The sequence below is a fragment of the Pterocles gutturalis genome, unplaced genomic scaffold (genome assembly GCF_000699245.1).
Source record: "Pterocles gutturalis isolate BGI_N339 unplaced genomic scaffold, ASM69924v1 scaffold41155, whole genome shotgun sequence".
Taxonomy (NCBI): Eukaryota; Metazoa; Chordata; class Aves; order Pterocliformes; family Pteroclidae; genus Pterocles; species Pterocles gutturalis.
The window spans coordinates 11,769-23,084 of NW_010139825.1; the positions used below are offsets into that span (position 1 = coordinate 11,769).

The 11,316-nt window shown below is 36.9% G+C and overlaps 1 protein-coding gene across 1 annotated transcript; it reads right to left on the reverse strand.

The window, feature by feature from the left end:
- Nucleotides 1-4,694: 4,694 nt before the first annotated feature.
- SLC35G1 (solute carrier family 35, member G1) lies at nucleotides 4,695-10,955 on the reverse strand. Its single transcript, XM_010083448.1, has 3 exons — nucleotides 10,780-10,955; nucleotides 9,608-9,980; nucleotides 4,695-4,940 (listed from the first exon to the last, which is right to left on the reverse strand). Exons 1-3 carry the CDS (start codon nucleotides 10,812-10,814, stop codon nucleotides 4,935-4,937), a joined length of 414 nt encoding a protein of 137 aa, XP_010081750.1. The 5' UTR covers nucleotides 10,815-10,955; the 3' UTR covers nucleotides 4,695-4,934.
- Between the last annotated feature and the right edge of the window lie 361 nt (nucleotides 10,956-11,316).

Consider the following 11,316-nt stretch of genomic DNA (forward strand, 5'->3'; position numbering starts at 1 on the left):
CAATTATGTCTGCCAGTTCCCTCAGGACCCATGGATGTACCTCATCAGGTCCCATGGACTTGTGTATCTTCAGGTTTCTTAAGTGCTCTCACACCTGATCTTCTCCTACAGTGGGCAGTTCTTCATTCTCCTATTTCACACCTTCCTTCCCTGAAAATACAACATAGCCTAACTGTGCTGATAACATCAAAAACTGAAATTAGGCACCTTTAGTACAGATTAAGATCAAATGAATCACAAGAGAAATACTGCTATGTGGTCCTGGCAAGTAAGGCAGAACAGGGACACAAATAACACAAGCAAACCAGGCTTCTGGGGTAGAAAAGGCTACCTTGCTATTTGTAGTCCTCCCACAGGAGATTTCAGAGGTGTTTAAGGGCAGGTTGGATGAGGCTTTGAGCAACCTGGTCTACTGGAAGGTTATCCGGCCCATGGCAGGGGTGGTGGGAACTCAATGATCTTTAAGGTCCCTTCCAACCCATTCTATGATTCTATGAACTCTTATCACTCTCCATTTTTAATAAGGAAGAAAATGTTTTGCCATATGGCAAGAGTAAAGAATATTTGCTCAGTGTTTTCATATGACTTCCTACATATGTTACTACAAACAGTAGAACAGAGGGCCTTAGTCATATTACATAAAGATGATGATTAATGAAGGAATTGAACACACAACTATTACAAGGCATTGGTTGGCATTAAATATTTCAGGCAAAGGGAAAAAAAAAAAAAAAACCAACACAATCAGGATTACATTTTAAAAGCATACAGCTTTTTCTTCCACTTCCTGATCAAAACTCAATAGTGACTGAAGTGTTTTTATGGTAATATAAAGGAATATTTGTTTTAAGAAATAAATTACAAATGTAAAATCTTTCCACGTAATATTAAAAAGATTTTTTTTTCTCCTTTAATGTCACTTAGCTTCCCAAAAAATGTCCAGTACTTCCTATTAAATAGAACTGTGCCAACTAACACCAGCAAAAAATCCTCCAGCCAACCTTCCAATGGAAAGTAAGTTGGCAGGCATTTTTTCTAGCTTGCTACAGTAGCTAAATGTTTCACCACCTCCCTTTCTAATACTTCCCTCCCTTAAATGAACAAACATTCCCAGCTCTAACAGGTTTCAGGCACGGCATGTCTGTGCTTAAAAGCTTGCACAACTTCCATGTTTAATCCACCAGTCTAACTGTAGAGGCTTTTCCAGCACACCTGGTCCTGTCCATACCCCTGTGCTGTGGTGACCAGATCAACACAATTACTGGGAAACCCTGACACTGGAAATATTTGGCAGTAGGGCCCTGGGTGTGAGATGCTAGAAGATATACAGGGCCTCCCTGCCTCAACACCTGCACCAAGAACCTGCTCAAGAACTATGTAGGGGTCTCACCCCAGCCCCAAAATAAAAATCAGAGTGGAACAGAAAATATGTTTGCAAATCCCCCAGTCAAACAGGAGAAAAACAGGGGGCAAATTAGCCTACATTCATCTTAACTCATCACAAATTACCCCAAAGAATTTAATAGCAAGAATGTGCTTGTAATCTCCTTTTTTTAGTTTGGTTCGTTTTTTGTTGTTGTTGGGTTTTTTTAATTTTTTCTTTTTCTTTCTTTTTTTTTTTTCCCCAAGAATGCTTAGGACATATGCTAGAGATACAGACCATATACCCAGCAACATCTTTACTGATGTGATGTCTAATTTAATTACAACATCCCCTCCCAATTCACTGACCTTCACATGAAGATGGCAGGCCCACTCCCCCCTTGCTTTCCCAGTTGAGTGTTTTGGGACAACACAGAGCTTGCAGAATTTCAGAGACAGCAGTGCTAAAGTCCACCTGTACCCTCTGGAATGTTTTGCTCTGAGAAGTGGGGCAGGATGCAGTTTAAAACATCAGAGAAGAGTTCAAAGAGATTACTCAGGGGTCTGCTGAGCATCATTCTATGCCATCATTTAAGTGCTTCATTAGCAATTGGACTCCTACTTAAATTTAGAATATTACATTGTGTACATCACACTGTATTGAAACTTTTATTGTCTAAAACTGTGGATTTAGATTTTTAACAGGGTTTAGTTTAATCTTACGCATTAAAGCATAAATTAAGAAAGATAGCCCCACCTACCGACAGAACAGACACAGTACAGAGTAAAAATTAAAAGAACTACAAAAGAAAAATAACTACACACTCACTGACCAGAAAAACATGAGTTTTATTTCCACCTCTTTCACACAGAATCGCTTTATACCAGCACGGCAAGAACTTGAATTTCTCATTTTCCCTTTGTTCAGTACATAAGCTCAGATAGCAAAGTAGTTTCGCATTAGCCTGTCCAGAATTTACTGGTACTTGACAGGATAACGTAGGAACTTCATTCAGTGGTGTCAGAAAATAAAGTTCAATTGTTGTGGTTTAGCCCTAGCCTCTGATCACACATCACACAGCTGCTCACTCACCCTGCCCCATCCCAGGGAATGTAGGAGAGAATCAGAGGGGTAAAGATAAGGAGACTCGTGGGTTGAGATAAGAACAATTTAATAACTGAAATACAATAAAATTGAAAATAATAATAGTTGTAGTAGTAATAATAATAATAATATACATGAGTGATACACAGTGCAGCTGCTCATCACCCACTAACCAAGGCCCAGCCCATTCCCAGCTAATGATCCCTGAGAAGAGAGAGTCCTGAAGCCACAATCCTGGAAGAGAGCGAGAGCCCAAGAGAGAATGAGAGAGAGCCAGAACTTTCTGTCAGCCCTCACCTATATACTAGGCATGATGTTGCATGATATGGAATATATGATCAGCCAATTTGGGCCTCAGTCCTAAACCTAACCTCAACTCTGGAGTCAGCAATTGTGGGTCTGTTACTCTGGCGATGCTCCCTCCTTCTTGTGCACCTGCACACTAGCAAAGAACAGGAATTGGAAAAGTCCTTGATTGTCTTAGCACCAGCTAAAATACCAGCACATTATCAGCATTCTTCTCATACTAAATCACATCCTAAACCCAAACACAGCGCTATTCTAGCTACTAAGAAGAAAATTAACTCTACCCTAGCCAAAACCAGGACATCAATACAAAGCTAATTGAAGAATCAAAAGGATCACATGAAACCTGTTTGAATGGTTCTTCTGCTTACTGTATCTCACGTATTGCTTCCTGTGCTCAGGATTGTAAGAACACTTTATCAAGTCAATAATGTGCCGTGCAAGTTATCCCCCAAGTGTTTTGCAACTTTAGTGAAGTTTGTTTTCCAAGTAATAATGGGAATACTTTTTCCTTTGAAATCCTTTGATTCCTTTTCCTTTTGCCTTTCTTTTTTTTTTTTTTTTTTTTTTTTTTTGGGAGTGCATAGACATAATTCTAGAATTTTGTTTCAAGAGTCTTAGTATTTAGTAATAGCCTTCATCTCTGTGTGTTGTGTCACTATCCATTTGCCAATAAGGATGATTTTCATGTTGTCTGTCCAAAAAGCTCTTTTCCCCCCTTCTCTTAAAGCTTAAATATCTACATATTTATAGCTGTCCCACAGAACCTACAGACTGACAAGAGAAAGTTGCTAAGTTTCTCCATAAAATTCTTTCACAATTAGTCTTCTCCTGCCTATGCCTGGAACAGTAAACTCTCTTGGAAGTACTTTGCTTTTCCCTTACTTTAGAGCCTGAGAAACAGATGGTATAAAGTCATCCTACAATGAGTTAATTTTTGAGCATATAAAGTGAAGAGGGTGCTGGATAGACAGGTTAATGCTGCTAGTAATTTCCCCACTATGTAATTTGTCTTCCGTAATCTATTTTTCCTTCTATAATGCTAAGTCATGTCACACCCAGAAAAAGATTCATTACATGCACAAAGCTCTCAAACAGGCTAATACTCTTGTCCAGTTCTGTTATCTTCTGCTCTTACTTCTTACAAAACCAGACAGCACTGCAGGAGGAAGGACTGTTATACAGATAATAAAAAAAATTATTACAATCTTTTTGCAGCATTTAGCAATGGTGGTGGTTTGGCAAATGAGATAATCAGTTTTTTCTTCTGCTTTTTCCTCTGGTGAAAAGTTAATTTAATTATTGAAACACTAGATAATGGGAAGCATTGGAATGAATCAAGTATCACCTTGTGACAGAAGGGACAAGACTTGAATTCAAATAATGACATATAGAAATAAAAGCACCCAAAAAAGCCCCAAACAAAAAAACCCCACAAAAACAAATTGTCACTTGGACACAGGAAAATGTAACTTTACTGACCTGTCAATGCCACAGTGTTTCCAGTTAAGAAATTGCTGTATGGAAGCTGATGGAGCTTCTTTTCATCTCTAGCTTGTTGCAAGGCATAAAAAAATGACACAGCATGCCAACAGTAGCAGAATTTGAGGTGTATGTTCATATTTAACAAGGACTGTTTGACTAACAGTTCTTTCATAAAGCTTTTACAATCACTACATTCAAATATATTCTACTAATCAATGCAAAACCAGAGATTAATTCTTCAGATTAATTTTATTAGCAATGATGAATATAAATCTCTTATGAAAATATTCTTAACATTTCAATATATAAGAATTGTCTATAAAAATATACTACTACATAACAAAGCCAGTAATTTCTACAAAACATATAATTCAACGTACATTTAACAATAGTTACATAGAACACAGTAAGAATCCTTTAACTAATGTTGAGAGTATTTTTACCCCCCTTTGTCAAACAATAACTCACATAACATAGCAAATTACTCATTCTGATACACAGAAGTGTTATCACCATAGAAGTCTATGTATGTTCCACCCTGAAGTTACCTGCACCTGCAGGAATATAAAGCCACAATTTTTCTTTGGATGGACAGGCAAATATGAACACAAAAACATTATTTTGGTAATTGCAATGTGCTGCTGAAGTCAGTGTCGCATATCTGCTGTCAGCACTGTCAATCCTGAATCCATGCAGGGACAGGGATCATACTTCTACCCTTGTGGGGCTGATGCCACAGATTGCCACATGGTTGACATGGTTAGAGAACTGGAAAACACACTCTTCCTGGATAACTACTGCTAGTTAGCAAGAAAACAACTTTTTAAGAGGCTGCCTCTCTAGAAATAAACTTCCTTCCAGCAGACAGCTCTTGAACAAGAGCTCAAGGAAGAGAAAAATACTGTGGAAATGTTTATACTAAAGGATGATCAAGGGTGGTACTATCCATCTTGTCATTATCAACTACAGGAAGAACCATCTTAGAACAGTTTTTGGAATTGGGGAAGAGCCTAGTTTCAAGTTTCAGAAGAAACATGACACATTGAACTAGTTATTTCACCAATGCTGTTATGCTGAGGTTACTTCATGACTGGTGTTAGACAAATGCAGAAAATCCATTTTAATTATGTAGACTGCCCTTGTCTACACAACGAGCTTGTCAAATTCTTAGTGTAGATGTATTTAGAGAGCTTTTAGAGCATACTTTTACAGCCAACTTAACCTGAAAGAAATCGGCTGCTGCACAGTGACAGTACGTAGCTTCTTCAGCCATCAGCTTTCTATAGAAGAGTCAGGTACATAAGGCTTTAAGGCTATAAAATCCCACTGAAGACAAGAGATGATTACAGTGTTTTGCATAGTAAAGAACATAAGAAACATGCTTGTGATGCACCAGTAACAACTAAAATCTTTTTACCCTGTGTTTATGCGCAAAACAAACAATAATTATTTATCACTCTTTCTGTTCGGGATCCACTGAAATCAGTATATTGAATTAATATGTTGAAATTCAAGAGAAACTTAACCTCATAGCATCGCAATTGCAATGTAAAACTATTCCATCATATTACAAAGGACTCCTATTAGAAAAGTACATTTATCAAACTTTACCATAAAAATCACAACAGGATATTACAGGCGATGAACATTAATAACATATTTCTGACTCAAAGCTCAGAAAAATAGCATTTGACCCTGAGAAACTTGCTGTACTAAAACTTAAAGCTACAAAAGATTTAAAAAGTAAAAATCTATCCAAGGAAAGAAAAAAAAAAAAAGAATAAAAAGGAAAAAATCAGAATCTGAAAGAATTGTGTCTCAGACAGTTTAATTTCAGTTTCTCAAACTGTTAAGCTCTGGAAGAAAAAAAGTTTGACCATCTTAACAGGAAATGTAAGAAATATTTTAAATTTAAAAAAAAAAAGAGCCTTTTTCAAGTATCTGTACTTTTGTATAATTTCATTCTCTTCAAGGCTTCCAACTAAAATTTAGGATTTCAACCTACATTTGAGAGAAAGAAAAATTCAAAAATTGAGGTGGTTGAAAAAACTTGAAGCTTAAATGTCTTCCATTCCCCAAATAATCTAGAAAAGCCAGTGATAGAAGCTGGCTTGTCATGCTTTATGACTAGAGAAGCCCCAGTCAAGTCCTTCATTCTCATACCAGTTAAACAATTCTCTAAAATATGGATCAAACTCAAAATAATGTTCAAAAAAATGTTCTCCAACATAGGATCTTGTTTAGATTATTATTTCAACAAGTTAAATATTTAGGAAGGTTTAGGAACAGCAAAAGGAAATAATTAGATAGGGCTATAAGGAAACCCTACAGCTTTGGACAAAGAAAAAAATAACCATCTGGGGATTTTGGCACTACAGGTGTGGAAATGCTTCACAAGAGTTTCTGCAAGAACTCAAGAGAAAAATTACCAATCACTACATCAGGCTGTTGATTTCAGGTCAGCTTATCTTCTACACTTACTTGTGTTTTAAGGGCAAGAAAACAGTCCTTTCTTCAGTAGTCTGTTCTTCTCTACTAAGTGTAAACAAGATTAATTGAAAACGTATGACCTAAAGATTCTTCTGTATAAGCTTCCATATTGTTTTTATTCTGTTCTGACAAAGCAGCATTCATACACTGTAATTTAAACTATTATCTAATTCCCCTTCCTCATGTTTTCACACTGTCATCAAGTTCAGGCTACTCTGGTTTTACCCTCTCCAACAACCTTACAAAGTAGTTATGTAGCTGGATCAGCTCCCATGGCCAGCTCACCACATAACCACAAAAGCACAAGCAAAGAGCCAACAGGAGGGAGCAGGACTAGCTGACAGCCCAAGTTCACATCAATCTGAATCGCTCTGGAACCACACCTTTGTAAGTGTCAATTCTAACACATGCATATTAATGATGAAGTGAAGCAAAAAAAAAAAAAAAATGCAATCTATTTTCTTTTCCTCCCCTGAAAGCTGTTGCTCAATGGCAGTGTTGGCTGAGCAGCAGAAGAAACAATCCCAGTCTACAATTTTAAGTATTAAGCAAAATGGGTGCCAAACTGGAATTTTATTATTACATCAGTCTTTAAAGAGATGTGAAAGAAGTTTCATACTACTCCTGACCTTGTCAGCAGTAGCTGAACTTCAGCCTTCAGGAGAAGCTGAGAATGGACAGCAATAAGGAGGAACTGATTCTATCACTCAGGTGGAATCTGCTCATGTCCACAAATGTATATGGAATCAGGGGCCTGGTTTACATACAGAATCTTGCACAAAGATGGTTTTTCACATCCAGATGCATGCCAAAGTACTATATACATTCCAGTCCTTCAGGACTCAAGTCCCTACATCTGCTCTGGCAGGATGCAATTCTTATTGGCAAAATAAAAGATATGAGACTAGTCATCTTTAAATCAAAATAAGAAAACATCTACCAATTTTAGTTATTTTGAAAAAAGCATGTATCAAGTCTACAGAACACAGCATTCTCCATTAGAAAAACACTGGAGTGAGTAAATTACTGAAAAACACCTCAGGATACAAAGGACCAAATAAAGATTCAAGTTAAAATTTTCTTTAAGCACTACCGAGACAAGACCCAAAAGTACATAAGACTCCATTTGGGAAAATCCCCCTACCTGATACTAAACATATATCCCTCCTCTAACATGAAGGACAGCTAGATCAATAACACAAGCCTTTTTTCTTAGGATTTGTTGCTATCAAGATAAAGCCTATAAAAGTGAGAAGATGCATAAGAGAAGTGACTAAGTGCACATTTAAAAGGGCCACGTGGAGAAATGAGGCTGAAGCTGCCCGCTAGCACTGCCTGATGTAGTGTCGATGCCTCCCTGTCATGGCATGTATATGCATAGCTCCACCCTCCCACAGAACTCTCCTCAAACCTGTTTTGTCAAATCTCTGCTACGCCAACCCGCTTCTTCTGTGAAACTGCAATTACCCTGCACTCTTGTAAATTCTTAGGAAATAGGCAAATGCTTTATTGTAAATCCTCCTAACTCTATGAAGGCCAAGATGAGTTAAACTTGGTCTCAAAGACTCTTGTACAAAAAAATCTAAACAAAAGAGTCACAAGAAGCATTGAAAATAACCTATATTAAATACCTAAAAAATACAATCTTTTGCATAGAATAAAGAAAAGTGCAGCTACAGCATAACATTCCATACCACAAGAAATGGCTAATTTATAAGTGGTATACAATTAACTGTATACCATGAGACTGCAGCAACTAAAGACATTTTTATTGGGAAAATCATGTTAAAAAAGAGATCAGGTTGTTTCATTATGTCTGTAAAGCAGGTGCAAACATTTAAAATTCTTTTTAAAAGAAAGTAAAGCTGATAGATAATTTTCACAAGTTAATTTTCTCTTTATATTACTTGGACAGGTGAAATAGCCTTTGTTCTTTTAGAATCCAAATTAAAAATAAATTCCCATTTGGCATCTGTTTTGTATGAAAAAAATAGAAAGCTTGTAAATGTGCAAGCTTTATCTGTTCTACAAAAGTTGAATGTTTATAGAATTGTAACTCTTCATTCCCTTCTAACTTTTGTACTCCAGTCCGTCTGGTAACAAAGCACAGCATAGTGTTAAATAAGTCTGGGAGACCAACTTCCACTGCTCAGAAGAACAGGAAGAGTGTCTAAGCAGCAGAGAATCAGGCATTTTAGGAAAATAAAAGCCAAAAAACTATTGTGCACTTTTGATTGGAAGCAAGCAACTTGTAAATATCATTCTGCTTCTCATATTTTCATGCCTAAATATAAGCATATACCTAATCAGTTAGAACATCTTCAATTTGGGGTTTTTTTAAATCAACTTATTTTATTGGCTATAACTTGGTATAATTCAGTACTACTGATAAATGAGACATTTAAAATAAATAAAAATAAATATTGGATATATATTTCAAGATTGCTTGTTTCTGTCATGAACTAGTGACTGTTAGATTTCATTTTGCTTAGCTTTTTTCAAGCTTTGTCGCCACTTACGAATGGCAGTTCCAGAACTACTAGCTACTACACAAAGGGCACCACCCACAGTCCACCAGGTTGGTAGATGATTGAGAAAAATTATTTGTAAAATAAAAGCAAACACCACATCCATTGTTTTCATTATGGCTACAGGTCCAGCTTTCTCTATCTGTAATGCTTTTGTGAGAAATATCTGACCCCCTAATCCTAACACGCCTATTAGTATTAGAAAAACCCTATCTTTACCACAATACGGTAAATGCCATTCATTCATAACAAACAATGCTATAACACATCCAATTAAACCAATGACTGCATAATACCAAATCGACAAAAAATAATGCACAGATTTTCCCACCTTTCTCAGTATAACAAATGTTGAAGCTGCAGATACTGTGCTTGTAATTGCTGCTATAGTCCCTTTAAGGTGATCTGTGTAACTTCCTTCAATCCCCGTAACGTTTGACCCAAATAGAAATGGTGGTCTGGCAATAAGAACCACTCCAGTGATTGCGAAGAGGGTGAACAGAAGATCCCAAATACTGTACTTCTCTTTGAGAAAGATCCATGCCAGCAATGATGTGAAAACAGGACTGCTAAAAGTTATAACAGTGGCATCAGCTAGTGGCATGACTTGGAAAGCATAGTAGAGAAGAATCATTGCACTAGAGCCAAGGAATCCTCGGAAGAAAAGAAAAATTCTTTTACCTTTTGGTCCCAAAAACCCTGTTCTGAAAAACAGAAATGTCACATTAATGTCACTGGCTTGCTTATCTCATAACCAATATCATAGAATCACAGAATCATAGAATGGTTTGGGTTGGAAGGGACCTTAAAGATCATCGAGTTCCAACCCCCCTGCCATGGGCTGGGACACCCTCCACTAGACCAGGTTGCTCAAAGCCTCATCCAGCCTGGCCTTGAACACCTCCAGGGATGGGGCATCCACAACTTCCCTGGGCAACCTGTTCCAGTGCCTCACCACCTTCAGAGCAAAATATTTCTTCCTAATATCTAATCTAAATCTACCCTGTTTCAGCTTTAAACCATTACCCCTCATCCTAACACTGCTGTGATATCCAATCACTTTTAATTTTACACACCTTTCTAGATGAGGGACTTATCAAAATATTTTTAACTGATCACAGACCAATTTGCTCCTATCATCATCCCCAGTCATATTCAGAGTATGGAACCTATTCTTCTAATTGTTAATTTTTTGCTTGCAAAATAACTCAAGAGTATCTACAAATTACCACTTTTTTTTTTTTTTTTTTTTTTTTTTTTTAGAACATCACTTAATGGAAGATCAATACATTTGATATAATCCCTATAGAAACCTCTGCAGGTCAGAGAGTAACAGATTTTCAGTTTTCTGAATTGTACTAAGAAACTATTAAGTAATCCAAAACAATGCAGTTATGAATTGCAGTCTGAATTAAAATAATACTACAATGTGATTTAAATGAGTTATAATTCTAGATCTATTTTTAAGAAACAACATGAAATTTAAATATTTGCTACACTTACTTGTAGTATATTAAGCCAGGAAGAACGAATGCCATTTGGAAAATACATCGAAATGCACTCACTTCCACTGAATGTACATCTTCTATTTTTTTAAGAAATAAAGAGGCCACCGAGAAAAGGAAGGCAGACAGTACAGTATAAAACAGACCGAGTCCTGGACAAGCAGCTTTCTTCTTTGCTCCTGCAACAGATGAACTCCAGTTAATAATGATCTATTAGATTTTTCAGGTCAGGCAGCTCTACATACTGCACTGCTCCATACATTTGTAGCTATTCTTGTGGTACAGAACAGGGGAAGCAAAAGAAACAAATGCAAATACCACTTGTATTTACCAGACCTACCTTGCAAGTAAGTTTCACTGACCACCACGGCTCTCCTTTTTTTCTTAGAACAGGAGGTAAGAGATGAACTCTAACACTTTGGATACAGAACTTTCCACAGTTCTACAAAAGCTATCAGGCTTTACTTCTGGGAGGCATTGGAATAGTTTGGGTGATTCACTATAGGACTAGCTGTATGATTCTGACCACCACCCA

Excerpts from the sequence above, each read along its gene's own strand:
- SLC35G1 (XM_010083448.1), bottom strand. The coding sequence starts at position 10,814 with ATGGCATTCGTTCTTCCTGGCTTAATATACTACAA. Across the intron at positions 9,981-10,779 it reads CCTGGCTTAATATACTACAA|AACAGGGTTTTTGGGACCAA; the intron begins GTAAGTGTAGCA and ends TCTGTTTTTCAG.